Source organism: Micropterus salmoides, unplaced genomic scaffold, assembly GCF_014851395.1.
Source record: "Micropterus salmoides isolate LMB-PRFRI ecotype aquatic unplaced genomic scaffold, ASM1485139v1 Ms_hic_scaffold_20, whole genome shotgun sequence".
Classification (NCBI taxonomy): domain Eukaryota; kingdom Metazoa; phylum Chordata; class Actinopteri; order Centrarchiformes; family Centrarchidae; genus Micropterus; species Micropterus salmoides.
The window spans coordinates 26,964,504-26,981,850 of record NW_024041151.1 but is presented as its reverse complement, the minus strand read 5'-3'; the positions used below and the strand labels follow the sequence as shown (position 1 = coordinate 26,981,850).

Here is a 17,347-nt window from a genome sequence, read left to right as displayed (position 1 = left end):
CACCGCTGAACAATGGAAAGCTGTTTAGTGTGTAGAGCCCCCCCACCCCTTTCCAGAAAACAGCCCCTCAGTGGCAGTGGAAAGGCTGTGTATTTGCATATATGGGCCGTGATTTATCCACAGATTGAAACAAGGTCTACAGTGACCAGTAAAGTGACACATGGACATTCTGTGCTTTGTCTTGTTACGTAACACTGTCAGTAGCTTAGCAGATGTGTGGACGCAGGGTGTGTTCCCCTCTATTCCTATTCTCTTGTTACTTTTGTTACTTATTTTTATTCTGCTTTTGTTTCATTTCTTTTTGTGGGATTGAAAAAAGCTGCTGTGCTCTCACAGGCATGTTTTCCTGTAGCATAATATACCGATTAGAATGGTGCCTCAGCTAAGTAGATATTTTTTTAATAAAGACTCGGTAGCAAGTTTGACAACTTTTAATAACCTTCAGATTTCTAAATCGCTGCATTCATCTCAAATTTTGTAGTGTGATTTAAATCGGTCTGGTGTGGCTTAAGCGAAGAGAAACCACTACATGTAACCGAAGAACAAATGTATAAGAAACATGTTTATAATCCTAGTATATTCAAAGAGACTTACTTTATAATGCAGACCTAGACATAGTGCTTTCTGACTGCAAACTGCTACTCTTGGAATGGATGAGAAACTTCTGACTTTGTTATTATACTACCCTACCCACAGCTATAAATATTTTTCCTTGAACCTCCCTGAATGAGTAGAGGAAAACGCATGCCTCCCCCCACCATAAATAACCTTTTTTAAAAAATAATATTCACACCTAAGGAAGCTAATAATGGAGAAAATAAAAAGGAAAGGCTGACCTTTACTAACCATTGCATTTAATAACAAACCATGACTCTTAAACCTTGGCCCTCTGCACCCCCCCTTCCTTTGTCGGGGAAAAAAACTACCAGCCCAACTTTATTGTATCCTCTCATAGTAGACTACTGCAAAAGTTACTGTGACAGTTCCAGCTGTGAAACAAAAATGCTAACCAACGCTAACTTAGTCCAGCCAATGGAACCAGCAAGCAGCATGGAGGGAGTGAGAGAAGCAAATTGCCAATCATCCTTACAAATGATTGCATCATCACACAAGCCGTGTGTGCCCTTCAGCAGAGTATGGGTGCATGATGGCCACTCATACTCTGTCACACAACACCAACAAAATTCAACAGGCCTACACAACACACACACGCACGCGCGAACACAGCCAGCATTAGCAATATGTGGAAACAGAGACCTATTTCCAGGAAAAACGCCTAAAATAACATACCCAAAATGATTCAGTAATAACTCCTCAACCATTAGGCCTAGAAGCATAACTCTAGTCTCCTTAGATAGGTCAGAAGCTAAGGAATATGAATCAAATAAACTAAGTGAACCTATTTATTTTTCTATTAAAGAGTAAATGGAGATGCAATTTTCATTCTCGCCTGGTATAAAATCTATATTTTAATAGCAATATCACCATCAAAACCATCATCCAACTGATTATAATGCAACTGAATATCTTCTAATACACCTGGAATACAAGTGTAACTGTAAATTTGATGAAAAGAAACTAATAAACAACAGTTATTACACAATTTCTCAAAAATATACCAGGCGAATGTCCATGTTTTGGCCATATTTACTGTTCACTCTTATTGGGAGATTTCTTCAAAAGACTATTTCTGTCCATACAACCACGTTCCAAATAAAGCTTCCAAAACATTGAAATATTGATAAAAACTCCCACTGCACTCCCATGCTTTACAGGCCCACAACTTGAGAACAGAACATCCTACAGGGCTATATCTCTTCATCTTGAGCAGACAAATTGTTTGATATATTGGATGTCTGCGTAGCTCCTACGGGTCTGTTAAGGGGGCTGCAGTCTGTGTGAGCAAGTTGAGGACCCAAACGCAAGACCACAGAGCTGAGCAGGCAGAGTTCAGTGATTTATTAAAACAAAGCGAGCATACTTACAGGCAGTGGCTGAGTCCAGAACAAAAACCAAAAAGGGCGCGGAGTACATGGATCCAAACGCAGGCTGATACACAGGAGACAGCGCAAGACAGCTTCACGCAACAGGAGTTAACAGGTGAAAGACATGAGGGACTAATCAGACAAAGGGATAAGCTAGACACAAACACCAGACACAGACTACTACAAAAGAAACCAGGAAGTAAAGCATGCGACAATAGACCAGGACAGAAGTAACACAAACCACAGCATGCATGCATAACAGACAAAACCTAAATGAGAACCCAGAACTAGAACACAGAGGCGGGGAGTGAACACAACATAACAGGGCAAGGCAAGACTGAAACTAAACAGAACACCAGACAAATACAAAATAAATCAAGAACTAAGGCACAGGACTAAGAACTAAGACACAGAACTAAAATGCAGGACTAAGAAGTAAGACAAGAAAAGAGAACCAAACACAAAATCCTCACAAGAATAAGGCAAAACACAAGACACAGAACTAAAACAAGACCAAAATCCTTAAATCACAACAGGGTCGGCTTGTAGACAAACATAAAGACCGTCTGTTCCAAAGGAACACTTCTTCTCTCCTTCATTTTGACAAGAAAAACTAAACCTAACAGCTCAGCTATTGCACAATTGTAAGATTGCAGCCCAAGACGATCTTTATACACACAGAAAACAGCTCTTTTTGGACTGAAAACAGCAAAAATGTCAAAAGTAAGTCAGCGGTTGTAACTGAATATGTATATTGGTGCGTTTGTTGTTATTATTATCCAGCTAATAAGTCTGTGAGTTTAGTGATTTGAGTGATACAAGTTACTCAGCTGATCAGAGCTGGAGCTGAGCTTTCTTTAGAGTGGTCAGACTGCGGTGCGGAATGAGATGAGAGATATGTGGATGGCAATGACTGCAGCCACTGTGCAGAGCGATTTATGTTGTGATATAAGTTCATTTAGATGCTTGGTGTTTGACGTGTGTTTGGTGTGGATGACAATGGTCGGTTTGACGTTCTAGCTGAGCCTCCTAGCTTCACAGAGGTGTGTAGTATGGATAGGGTGATGCAATAGTAGTTTCAGACATGATTTTTGCAAATGCAAAATCGCATGCTGCCCCCGGTACAGGAGCCATCAGTGCTCAAGTGGTGACCCAAATAAACGTATCAGACACAGTGGCAGCAGTGGCCAGAAAAATGTTAGCTGCCAACGTGCACTCTGTGTATGACAGTCGATGACAATCGCAATGAAAGAGACCCGTGAAATTTGGAGGGACAGGTGTCTTTCCTGTAGGGACTGCAGAGATCGTTCATATTTGCCTTCAGTGTGTGGCTTTTTGTCCTCTACCAGTCAAGTGCTTACTAAATTATTTGACGCCCATCCCTCCTCCCTCCCCCTGCTCTCATAAGTAATGAACAGTCCCTAATCACTGATGTAAGCATTGTGTTCGTCAGCCGAGGAAGGAAGGAAATGGCTTTTCTAAATGCAGAGGATGAAGTATGTCCTCCTGAGAGTGCACTGATTGATGCCTGAACATGTGACTCCCTAAATAACTGTTTGGCCTGTGTGCTCTCAGGAAATACATTAATGAAGGCTTCCCACCAACACGCTGCACAGATGTTAATAGATGGAAAAACACACACTTATTATCATCAAGAGGTTATATAAACAAAAACTGACAATAAGCTACCTGATAATTTGTGGGATCTGCTATTAAGGAAATTAATGCTATAGCTGCTCCTTCCTGCTCTCTTCTATGGGCTGAAAGGAAACACATCTAGGCTTGAGCGAGGATGTTTTCTTCCACCCTGTCGGCAACACTCAAGAGGAAAATCATGCTGTAAACATGTTTACTTCATCGGGTTGTGGCAGTTTGTGGCAGAGCCCTGTAATAAGAGTACGTTATAAATTGATATTACTGTCTTCAGTATTGGCTCCGTGATGGCTGTTTTCAGAAAGGGCTCTGCATTTGCTGCTCACATGTTTACTTACACCAGAAGTGAACTCTGCTTGGCAGCTGTTGAGTAAACACAGCAGCACTTACCCTGACAAGCAAAAAAATGAAGGCCATTAATTTTCAAGTTGATTTGGTTATTCTAACCACCCTCTCTGCCAATAAGGGCCTGATGTGCACATTATATGTATGTCAAAATGTACTAGGTCAGAATTAGGCATCGTAGAGCAATCCACTCCGATCCTTTGTGTTCTCTTTAAATTCCTTTTTCACGCTCACTCAGTGGTGAAAAAGTACTCAGTTGGCAAAATACTCACACGTATTCACAATTTCACTTGAAACTGCAGAAGTATAATGCAGGTTAATGCAAGTTAACGCAAACAAACATTTTATTTTATCAATTCATTGTTGAATTGATATATAAAAATGTCCAACGGTAGTTAAAAAGGTCCAGAACCAGCAAAAAGAAAGAAAAGATCAGTTTTCAAAATGTTCCCCTGCGTTTTGTTTACCAACCATCCACCCAGACCACCTACCTACGTATGCCGTCCAGCAAGTAAACAGAGCATTTCACTCAGTCGAGAAAAAAACATTAATAATCCAGGCAGTGATTTAATTTTCCCTCACAGTGTATATGGTTATGCAAATTATAATTTGTTGCAGGGTTGCAAATAAATATAGTTGTATAAGGAGTAAAAGGGAGGCACTGTGAGTAAAAATTGTTGTGGGTGATGTGGTTGAAATCTACTACCACATTCTATGTGATTTTATATTGCAATTTTACTATATTTTGCAATACTGTAAATCTTATTAAACTAATTTCAGAAGCCAATTATAGATAAAATAACCTCATCTGAATATCTGCTTTTGACAAAACCTATAAAGTAAATACACAAAAATAACAAGTATTACAGTCATTATTTCATAACTAAGTGGTGGTAGTCCTGCCCCTTGATTTGTCCTCATTTGTCTAATGCAAGGAGAGATATTAAATGCATAGCTTGATAAAACAGTATAGCAAATTGAAAGTGTGAGACAATTTTTTTAGTCGATATTGTCATACTGTCATTTTATAAGCACCTAAAAATTGTGCTTAGCACAGCAGTAGCATAGTACTTGAGTAAATCTACTGCTGCTACTGTTTGAATTTGATCTTTATTCAGATCTTTATGTTCAATAATGTAAAATGATGATAATAATAAAAACAGGAACATTCTTTCACACAATGAACACATGTAAAATAAATCAATATGGTAAAACTATTGTTTTTACACATTTTCCCTGTCTCTCTCTCTCTCTCTCTCTCTCTCTCTCTCTCTCTCTCACACACACACACACACACACACACACACACACACACACAAAACTTACAGACCATGCATATGTCCTCATTTGTCATCATGAGGTGAGCCAGAAAAATGTTCTGCATAGCTGAGTGTCAAATTGATTTTTCCCTTAATCCTGAGCTAAGCAGAGTTCTGAGGAGGAGTCGAGGATCTGGTAAACAGGTTATTTTTAACCTGTAGCTCCCCTTGCCTGAAGCACCCTAAACAGGCCAGAGGTATTCATCATCTGCTCCGATCACTGCCTCTCAGCTTGTCCTCACACGTCTCGGCACTCAGCCAGCAGCACGGGCTTTGTGTGTTGTTCCTCTCTGAAATCTTGGAAGTGGTCAGCTGACTGCTGCTGTCCTCAGAATCATTAATGACAAAGCCTACTGGTAATAGAATCAACAGTGTTTGCTTTAAAAAGTAAAAACAGAAAAAGAAGCTCACTCAGCTCTTTCGTTAAAGGCCCAGTTCACTCCCATTACAGTTTTTTCTGTTGCTAAGAAGTCACATTATCAAAACTCTTCACAGAGTCAGTGAAACAGAAGTGTATGTGGACCATTTTTCATTGCTTTCATGCAAAATGTGTTCATTGACCACTTTCTCCAAATTGCATGAACTTTTTCTCATTACTACTCCACCACTTGCAAAACACTATACTGTATATCTGCAGAACATTTTTTTCAAATGCTAACACACAGTGTCCAAAACTGTTAAAAACACATTTAAAACAGAATGATGACAAATATCCTGCAGAATATTTACAGTAAAGTTTATGTTTACGTCTATGTGTGTAGAGAACTGTGTGTTTTGAAGGTTGAAAAAAGTGTGGTTTAAAACTGCAATCTGAGTATAAAGCAGGAAATGTGCTTGTATTTTAGCAGAATTGGTTCGGTGAGTTGGTACTTGAATTGCAGGTTATGGTCACTGTGTCTCAAGTACCTGCATCTTTTTCTAAGCAAACTATATCCACTAAGACTCACTAAGACCGTGAGATGCTCTAGTGTAGAAGAAGGTAATACGTGTAGCTGAAGATCTTTTTGTCAAAGTTTTGGGAGAGCCAATATCAATATTTGAGACTTAAAAAGAAAAAATCTGCCAATATAGATTTTTAATGTACAACACATTTAAATGTGTTTTTTTAACGAACTGTGTTCTGTACTGAAAATGAATCTCACATATCTATGATATTTCTCTTCTGAAATTTCATCTGCACTAAGCTAATATCTGCACATAATGTCCGCCTGTCTGATGGATCGGTCTGCCTCTAGTTTCAGAGTATTTGTCCCAGTTTCTCTGGATAATTCTCACAATTTTCAGGGGGAACTACTTTTCTACCCAAAGAAAAAGTGTTGATAGTTAGTTCTGTGGATTAGAGTAACCAGAATAGTGTTGTGTGAAAGAGATGTTGTTAAGTATTTTAAAGACATTTTTCAATGTTGTGAAAACCACAAAAGAAATTCCATACCTCTACTGTATCAGAAGGATATCTTAAAATGTGGGATAATTAAATAGCCTTATCCACATGGCTAGATACCACTAGCAGCGAGTGAGCATTTTATTTTGTACATTTGGGACAGACAATCCATTTAAAGAGATGATATGTTGCAGAGTACCAAGCACGGGGCAAATGAGCTCATAAATGAGGAGCTATTAAGATCAAACACATTGACCTGACCGATCGACTATTATTACTATGCATTCAGTCTTAAATTAAATACATTGCAATACATTGGGGAATATACTGTTTTTGCTGTTAGCATACCCAAAATCTGAGTACTTTACCATTTTGTAATAACAAGAAATGATACAATACGTGTATACATTTCACATTATGAACACACTACAGACAGACAGGAATTGGGACACAGCTAAGGTCAGCTGCAAGAGAGTTACACAAATGTGCTATGTGCACACATTGTTTAGTTTATGGAGCCTGTAATCCAGGATCAGAGTGGTACTTTCTGTGCAAATGCGTTTCTGAGTACAGCGAACGCAAACAGCTTATTCCACGACAGCCTTGGCAGGGAATTCTCCAGCTGCAGCTTTCGCTTGGAGAGCAGTAAAATGACTTCCAGGAAAATGCTGATATTTGCCCTCTGGCTAGACTGCTCACTGGAGTTACGTTACATTTGTTATCCTGTCTATGAAGTGCAGCACTTAAAAGGCAATGCTGAGTCAGTTGCAACAAAGAAAAGAAAGAGAAACACATCTTTATAAAATCAGAAATATTTAGATATGTAATTGTTTTCCTCCCTCTCTGTCTCCCTGCAGTCCTCCTCCACAAATACCCACACCTCACTGGCTGCGTCTCCACCAACATGGAGACTTTCCGCTGCAGATGGAATGTCGGCACTTCCCAGAGCCTCTCCAAGCCTGGAGACTTACGATTATTCTACATTAACCAAAAGTGAGGGGGAAAACTTTGTCATTACTAACAGAAATTAATTTTTTTATCTGGGCTTTCAGGGAAATCAGGGTACAAAAAACAAAAAAGATTAGTCACTACAACAAAAGATATAAACCTTGACTATCCAGGTTTTTTAAACAGTACAGATTTGACAAATGTGTAATATCATGTTTGCATTTTCCAGTGCATAATAAATTAAGCAAACTCAATAGGTAGAACCTTAAACAATTCACATTCACATTTCTTCCTTTACAGTGCAGTAGCTTTTCCTTATTTAGTTTCCAGCTGTCTTCACAAATGTGTGATACATAAAGATAGACCTCCAAAGAAACAAAGCATGTGTGTGACTCAGATAACAGAAAAAAATAATAATGTAGCATCGTACAAAGAAACGACGAGGGAAGGAAAGAAGTGTATATATGCACTCACGTGTAAGGAACAGTCGTCTTAAACCACTTTTTTAAAAAAAACCTTCACCCACACTTTTATTCTTTATTACTCAACTGCTCATCTGATCTATTCAAGCAATAATAATCTGTCTGTACGGTTTGAATCTAACGTACTGGCGGGACTCCCTCTCTCTTTCAGTCGGGGTCCCCCGGGCAGGGTCACGTCCCATGTCTCGGTCTTCAGAGACGCCTCCCTGATGGGCTAGGGCGGGACCTGCCTTTCTCAGGTGGTAGGCAGTCTGTAGCAGGGCCACATGCCTTTCCACATAAACATTCACGGTGTGGAAGGTGGTCTGACACTTTGCCCCTCTGCTGCTGGACCAGCACGTTCTGGTCCACACCAACAACAAGGCTGTAAATAAAATAGTGAGGCGTTTACTCATCCTGCTTCGCCTCTAACCCAATAGTGATAGCTTTAGAGAGCGAAGCCTATACGAAATAGAACGGTAGTTATGTACTGTAACTCTATGAGTATAGGCGCAGCCCTCTAATTTGAAGGCCTCACTGGACCTTGGTTGTCAGTGCTGAAGAAAAGGCATTATGGGAGCCGAAGGCTGGGTCTCACCGTTGTATATACAAGCTGCAGACAGAAGAATAAAATATATTCTATATATCCTACACAGCCACGACTTCATTTTATTTTATTTTCATTTCTTTGTTTACCAATAAGAAAAACATGGCGGAATACTGCCGCCATTGTGTCAAACTGTTTCTTTAAACTACTCTCAGGCCAAAATGTCAGCTTTGTTCATAAGATACTGAATCTCATAATGTTATTGGCAGTTCATACTCCCAAGAGAATGAATGCTTTTCATTTTAATATGACCTCTTCTCTAGTACTACCTTCAAGGCAAACTTAACATTTAAGCCCCACTACTGGTAGGGGACTTAGAAGAGCAAAAACCTGGCTAGGCTCTACAGCTGTAAAGATACTAACTACAGACAATCTTAAATATTTTGAAACTGTGTTTCTGACCAAATGAATAGGTGATTTCTGTCACCTCCTTCCTCTGCTCATACTGTTGTTTAGACCACATGTTGCCTCCTTCTCCTTTGCAGACCCCCCCATGCCTCTCCTAAAGAGTGGAGTGAGTGTCCTCAGTACAGCACAGACAGGCCAAATGAGTGCTTCTTCAATGAGAACCACACATCCATATGGACATATTACAGTGTCCAGCTCCGCTCGAGGGATCGAGCCATCCTCTATGATGAGAACCTCTTCCATGTTCAAGACATCGGTGAGTTTACTGCCTCACTGCTCACCAATCATGATTCAGATTAGAGAAAGTTACTAAAAAGCTGATTAGCTTGTGAGGTCTTACCATAATTCATTTTCCACCTAAAGGTTTAATGACCAGCATAGAGCATTTGGGGGAATATTTATCCTGACTTGCACCTCTCAAGCTGCAAACTAAGCTCTTTGATGGGAATGGCCTTCAGGAACTGTTTTGGCGGGGGGAAAATTACCTTTTCTTCCCCAAATTTGAGATTAGCTACTAGTCTAGTCTCTGAAAAGTCTAAACATGCGTTTTTTGTCCATATTCTCAGATAAAGGGAAGCCCGTCCTGTACAATATATCCCACGAGTCTTGTAGCCTCATGTGGTTGTTGGGTTTTAAAAATTCTTTTTAGGGATGCCAATGTACACATTCATGTTGCCCAGAGGACAAATTGTTCTTTGGTGATTTGGTGATTAATGCCCGTGGTTTTTGATTGACATGTTCAGCAATCATATATTGATGTAATTTTTGGGTGTCCACTTGTGACCATGTGGTGTAAAAAAGCAATCAGTGGGAGTGATCTTGATTGAAGAATTAGTTTGGTTCTTTTTTCCCTGTAACAAAAACAAATGTATTACAATGGATGAAGCTCTGACTCCAACTAACTTGCCTCCACCACCCATATACAGTTCAACCGGATCCTCCAGTTGACCTGAACTGGACGCTGCTGAATGTGAGTTTGACTGGCACTTACTATGACATCATGCTGAGCTGGAAGCCTCCTCAGTCCGCAGATGTGAAGATGGGATGGATGACACTGCAGTATGAGGTCCAATACCGCGATGCCAGCTCTGACATGTTTGAAGCGGTGGGTGTCTTCTAAGTTTTATTTCAGTGTCTAAATTCAGTTAGGTTGAATTTTAGTATCATATTAAAACATACTTCTGTGTGCATCAGTTATCCTCAGTAAGTGCAGTTGATATGAAGATTACAAGACTCTCATATACATTAATTGATTTTTGTTAATGTCGAGGAAAACATGAATGTTTCTTTGAGGAGAAGATAGTAAAGCTTTAGCACTGCGTCTGGTATTTGAACCTTGTTTTCTCCACCACAGGTCGACCTTGTGAAAAGCACACATCGCTCGCTTTATGGGCTTCAAACTAACATCAATCACGAGATTCGGGTCCGGTGCAAAATGCTTGGTGGGAAAGAGTTTGGAGAATATAGTGACTCGATTTTCGTCCACATCCCATCTAAAGGTAAAAACTCAACATCTTGTTTTTGCATAAAAGTCCTGTCATGTCTGAGTCTGAAGGATAGAGAGCAATACATAGATAACAGATAGATAAAAGCAGCAATGCTATATATTTCATGCCTGAAAAGGCTTCAGTGAATTATACATTTGTTAATATAAAACCTTAACATAGCCTTTCATGTTGCTTTTTTCATTTATTTATTTTGATAGATTTTTTTGATCTTACAATCCAATATATTAAGTATATGTGAATTTCTTTTCCCAGTGTCGAGATTCCCGGTGGTGGCCTTGCTTGTCTTTGGTGCCTTGTGTTTATTGGCCATCCTGATGTTAGTCGTCATATCGCAGCAGGAAAAGTAAGTGTTTTACAACCATGTAAATGTCTGTGTAGGGCTGAAAGGAGAGAAAAAAGTGTAGAGAAATGAGAAAGGGCAGTTTGCTGCTCAGTAATCAGCACACTGTGTGGGCTGCTGGACCTTGAAAAACTTCTTCAGTGTCTCTGTTATGGAGGCTGTCATACAAAGGTATTAAATATCAAGGCATTCTGTATAGCTGCTCCTCGTTGTTTATACTGAGGTCTGAAGTGTGTTTTCTGTTGTCATGCAACAGAAGCGTCCTGCTTTCTTACAGTGCAGACACTTTGCTGCTTGCTCTTGCCTCTGCTTGCATTCTTTTGCTGAAACTCTCTTTTTTCCTGCTAGAAATCAGCAGCTCTTGGATACTTTTAAATTATTGGGCCTGTCAGATAAAGTTGGCTCTTACCATACTTTAAAAACTTTTATGATCTTAGTGCTACGCGAGTGCGGCCTATCAATAGCACTAGCCTGTACTGCAGTGACTGGAGTTACAGCTAATGCTAATTAGCAACAACATGCCCCCCTTCTCCATGGACGACTTCTACAAACTTCTACAGAAGATTGCAGTACTGGAAACCAAGATCCACAGGTTGGAAGTGAATGTGGAAGTGAATGGACTATGTGGGAATGACACTATTTTACCGTGGACCCAAAACAGTGGACAAGAACATGCTAACACACGGCTAATTAGCACCAACAAGACTACCAAGAAGCAGGAGGAAAGTTGGAGTCCTCCCTGGAACGCTCTTGGAGCAAAGCCTAAGAGTAAATCATTTCCTGGGGAAATGGGAGGACAAGTAACAGGCAGAACCCAGCGCCCTGAGATTTGTGATGCGACTGGCTGGCCTGCATTATCATCCAGGCAGAGCGCCTCTTCAACCCCTGTTCTTGGTAGGACACAGCCGTGGACATCTGCGAAAGGGAGAGTTAGCAACAAACCTCCCAAACAACCGAGTGTGCAACAGCAGAACAGATTTTCACCACTATTGCAGGACCCTGGATCTCCGTCTGATGACCTGGATAACATCCCGTCCTCACACAGAAGGGTAAGGACTGAGAGTAAATCAGAAAGTAAAAGGCTGCAGGGAAAGCTAACGACTGGGCCTCAAACTCTGATTGTGGGTGACTCTGCTGTTAACGATGTAAGAAGCATGTGCAGTAAGAACACCAAAATACTCTGCTTTCCGAAGAATACTGTGTCTGACTTGGCAGAAAGAATCCTGCATATTGTGGCTGAATATCCTGCTGTGAAAAATATCATACTGCACATCGGGACCAATGATGTTGTGAAGCAACAGTCTGAAGTGTTGGAAGAGGACTTTAATAATCTGTTGAACACAGTCAGCTCTTTGAATGCTGAGGTGTTTATCAGTGGCCCTATACCGCCAGTCCGAAGAAGAGCTTAGAGATTCAGCAAATTGATGGCATTGAACACGTGGCTCTCAACGGCATGTACTGTCCATTCAGTGCATTTCATTGAAAACCTTTTACTTTCTGTGGGACCGCAGACATCTTTTTAAGGCAGATGGACTTCGCCTTAACAAGTCAGGAGTAAAATTGTTCAGCTCCAACCTGTTTTACTTTCTGCGTCACTCATCTGTTCCCTCTGCCAAGGACAAGAGACAAGAGGAATCTAAACAAGAAGAAGACATAACACAACACGCCCGAAACCTTGAAGGAGAGCCACCTCAGCCCCCGCCGGAAGAGAGCTCTTATCACGGGAGACAACTGAACCAAGAGGAAGAGCCTCCACCTCCCTCACTGAAAACCAACAGTGAGGATTCACCATCTTTACCCCCCCCAATCCCCATCTAGGTCACCCTTATCTTCAGACACCCTTTCTCCCCTCTCCCCACTGTTGGACTTCACTGATCACATGGAAGACCTGGTTAGCGCTGGGACCAAATTTACTCCCTGTACCTTTATTTGCTCCACTCCCATTTTCTCTATCATAAACCCCCCTCACCGTCCACCTCCACCACTGGTTCTCCAGGTTTGACACGTGTCACAAATTCAGCGCACAACCCGCCTTCCCGCTCCGCAATGGCGAAAAAGCCCAGTAAGCTCTGTCTGATATGTGCTGGGTCCAGGCTACAAGGAAAATAGCACTCATGACTCTTCCCAGGACAAGCCAGGGCCCAGTGTGCTGGTAGTCTTCTCCATCCCTGTCTTGACAGGTAACAGAAAAAGCACGGTGAATGTGTTAAGAAACAGGAAACACTCAACATATCCTGAAAATTTAGTATTAATTCCTCGTCAGCCACAGCCTGTCGAAAAAAGTGGGCCAGATAATGTTTTTAACACACTAAAATTAGCTTTGTTAAACATTAGGTCTTTGGCAGGAAAAACATTTTTAGTCAATGATTTGATAATCACTCACAATCTTAATTTCATTTTTTTAACTGAAACTTGGTTTGAACCAAGATAACAGTGCAGCTGTCCTTATTGAGTCTACCCCTCCCAACTTCAGTTTTATGAGTGAAGCTAGAGTGCATAAGAGAGGAGGTGGAGTTGCCATTTTGTTTAATGACTTCCTCCAATGCAAAAAGATGTCTTAAGGGAATTTTGCTTCTTTTGAATATGTGGCTCTTCAGCTGAATTCCTCTTCTCAAGCTATTTTTCTAAATATCTACAGGCCCCCTAAATACTGTGCAAACCTTTTTGATGACTTTGGTGAACTGCTGTCTATAATCTGTATTGACTTTGACTGTGTAGTTATTATTGGTGATTTTAACATCCATGTTGACAACCCCCAGGACAGAGGGACTAAAGAACTGTGTTGTGTTCTTGATAATTATGGACTGACCCAACATGTGATGGAGCCCACACACAATAAGGGGCACACTTTGGACTTAGTCATCTCCAAGTGTCTGAACATTTCCAAGGTTGTGGTGACTGATGTTGCTCTCTCTGATCATTCCTGTGTTTTCTTTGAGAGTGCTATCTGCGTGCACACAAATGTACAAACAGAGGTGTTCACAAAACGGCATATCACTGAAAACACTAGTGAAAAATGTATTGAGGCTTTCTCCTCGACACCCGCCCTCTCACTCTAATTTTAGTTCTAAAATTACAAATGTTATTGATGCCATTGCAGCAGCCAAGGTGAAGGTGGTCTCTGGTAAGAGAAGATCTCCATGGAGAAATGTCACGCTGGTTAGAACTAAAAAAAGAGAGTGTCCAAAAGCTGAACGCAGGTGGCGGAAAACAAATCTCCAGGTTCATTATGACATCTTAGACTTCGCATTAATAATTTAGAACTGAGAAATACAAGGCGGTCCTTCTTCTCTGACATCATCACCAAAAACACTAATAATGCACGTGCCCTGTTTGCTACTGTCGACGGGCTAACCAACCCTCCTGTGTCTGTAGCCTCTGAACTTCTATCCACCAGGGCCTGCAATGAATTTGCCTCCTTCTTCACAGACAAAATGCATTCGACACGGTCGACCACAAAATATTACTAGACAGACTTGAAAACTGGGTTGGACTTTCTGGCACATTACTAAACTGGTTTGAATCCTACTTAAAGGACAGGGACTACTTTGTGTCTATAGGTAATCACACATCTGAGCTGACAAAAATGACATGTGGAGTTCCCCAAGGCTCCATTATGGGGCTTCTTTTGTTTAACATTTACATGCTTCCACTGGCTCAGATCATGAAAAACAACAAAATGTTACCATAATTATGCAGATGACACACAGATTTACATAACCATTTCACCAGGGGACTATGATCCGATACAAGCGCTGAGTAACTGTATTGAGCAGGTCAATGGCTGGATGTGCCAGAATTTTCTTCAACTGAACAAAGATAAAACTGAAGTTATTGTTTTTGGAGCCAGGGAGGAACGATTGAAAGTCAGCACTCGACTTCAATCTGTAACGTTAAGAACCACAAATCAAGCCAGAAATCTTGGTGTAGTCATGGACTCAGACCTGAATCTGAGGAGCCGCATTAAAACAATTACAAAGTCAGCCTACTATCACCTGAAGAATATATCACGGATTAAAGGACTTATGTCTCAGCAAGACCTGGAAAAACTTATCCATGCATTTATCTTCAGTTGACTCGACTACTGTAATAGTGTCCTTACAGAAATCCATCAGACAGCTGCAGCTGATTCAGAACGCTGCTACTCGAGTCCTCCCTAAGACCAAAAAGGTGGATCACATCACTCCAGTTCTGAGGTCTTTACATTGGCTTCCTGTATGTCAAAGAATTGATTTCAAAATCCTGCTGTTAGTTTATAAAGCACTAAATGGTTTAGGGCCAAAATACATTTCTGATCTTCTGCTTCGTTACGAACCATCCAGACCTCTCAGGTCATCTAGGGCAGGTTTGCTTTCTGTCCCCAGAGTCAAATCTAAACAAGGAGAAGCAGCGTTCAGCTATTATACTCCGTATATCTGGAACAAACTCCCAGATAACTGCAGGTCTGCTGAAACTGTCAGTTCTTTTAATTTAAGACTGAAGACTTTTCTTTTTACCATTGCTTTTAATTAAATATTTAAGATTTTTCTTTTTACCATTGCCTTTAACTAGTAGATTGATAACTTACACTGCGCTGTAACTTTTACTGTCCTGTTTTCTTCTTCTTTGTTTTTAGCTTTTTACCATTGCTTTTAATTAAATATTTACACGGTGAGAAATGAGTAGGTAATTGAGTGAAAAGATAATGATAGTGAGATTGAACAGAGTGAAGGAAGTGGTCTTAAATCTCGCGTCTGAGTGATTGAGTGATTTGCAGGGACCTCTGTCCACCTGTAAACGCGCAGGTGGGTCCAGAGTATAACTGGATCAAAGTGGCCTGCGGACAGACATGTCCTGGTTTCTCTGTAGTGTCCGAGGGTTTTTGGAGTTTGAGTGGACCCAAAGATTGCTATGGACCCGAGTACAGACTAGCTAGAGAGAGTAGATTAAGTGTACTTCTCTGTTTGTTCTCTTTTCAGAATAATTGTAACTCAGTTATTTGCTCAACCCCTCAGCCTGTTTTTATTTTCCATTTAACTCTTTTAACCCTGATTGTACACACTTTTATTATTTTTTTCCCTATGTTGCTTTTTTATATTTCCCTGTTGCTTTTATGTTTTATGTAAAGCACTTTGAATTACCTTGTTGTTGAAATGTGCTATACAAATAAACCTGCCTTGCCTTGCATGTATTATGTCAAATTTTAAATTTTTCCTGTTTTGCTTCCCTAAGGTTGATGGTTATTCTTTTGCCTCCTGTTCCTGGACCTAAAATAAGAGGAATTGACTCTGAACTACTCAAGGTATTTATCAACATGTTATGATGCTTGATCTCATTTACTTGCACATCTGTATTAAAGTCATTCATCACCTAAAGTGTATGAGGGAAACAATTTTCAGGTCCACAGAAATCTTTCCCAGCAGAGCTTTTGACCTAGATTAACATAGATTTTGTCATCATTCCCAACTTCCTAACTTAAAGGGATCATTTCACCTTAATCATATATGTATATGTGTGTGTGTGTGTGTATAAGTTCTCATTCCACAGCTGATTCTCATGCTTTTCACAGAGGGAGTCATTAATCGCACAGAGAACAACCCTGATTATAAATGGAAAAGCAAAACATAAATCACATATTTGTGTGGCATTCTCCTGTCAGACCTTGGAAGAGTCAGCATTTTTTCAGACTGTGTTTTTGAGCGCCTTATCATCTGTGACACCGGCAATTATGACTTGACAGTATTGTATAATAGTAATATTTTAGATTGCTGTTTGAGAAGCGCCACGCCATGTTTTTTTTATACACACCCGGATTTACACAAATGCAATAGTAAAGGAAAAAAAGATAAGATAGGGGGAAAAAAAATATTTTTTTTAATTAATCATTTGTGTGTCCGATTAGTAATAGAGTCATCGATATACCGTATTCTCGTACCCATCCCTACTCCACGGTAAGGTTATTATATCTTGAGTAACGAGGGCTTTTTTTTTGGAAGAGGAAGCTGTTCATTGTTTTAAATGTACAGGTCATTTGGTGATAATTTGAGCACAGCAAACTAAATTCTGTTTGACTCCATTGTATTGAGGTGGAATGTGAAGTCTCAATGGCCAATAACTCAAAAAGGTTTTGTGTTGGTAAGGGTTGGTAAGCCATGGATGTGTGTCTGTGGAGGCGGGAGGAAACTTGTGTTTGTGCTTGTGTTCACGTATATGTATTTCCCTTTCAAAAGTAATTTCTGGTTTCTGAATAAGTCTTTTTTTCATAGTTTTAAATCTGTACTCAACAAAGTAATTTGCTAGATCAAAGTCCAACAAGGCAAAAAACATAGTATTGTTAATAGCTCCACATGCAGTGGCAGAAACTAAGACAATCAAGAGATCATAATTGCGGTGGAAAAACGCAGTTAGTATCC

General features: G+C 40.2%; 1 protein-coding gene across 2 annotated transcripts in view; it reads left to right on the top strand.

Annotated features, from left to right (window-relative positions):
* The window catches only part of LOC119915103 (growth hormone receptor-like), a 29,603-nt gene that overhangs the window by 9,212 nt on the left and 3,044 nt on the right, over positions 1-17,347 (top strand). For both annotated transcript variants that reach the window (XM_038734684.1, XM_038734683.1), the window contains 6 exons: positions 7,541-7,676; positions 9,185-9,363; positions 10,034-10,212; positions 10,462-10,606; positions 10,868-10,958; positions 16,167-16,236. In XM_038734684.1, the coding sequence (XP_038590612.1) occupies positions 7,541-7,676; positions 9,185-9,363; positions 10,034-10,212; positions 10,462-10,606; positions 10,868-10,958; positions 16,167-16,236 (800 nt within the window). The remainder of the gene's footprint in view (positions 1-7,540; positions 7,677-9,184; positions 9,364-10,033; positions 10,213-10,461; positions 10,607-10,867; positions 10,959-16,166; positions 16,237-17,347) is intronic.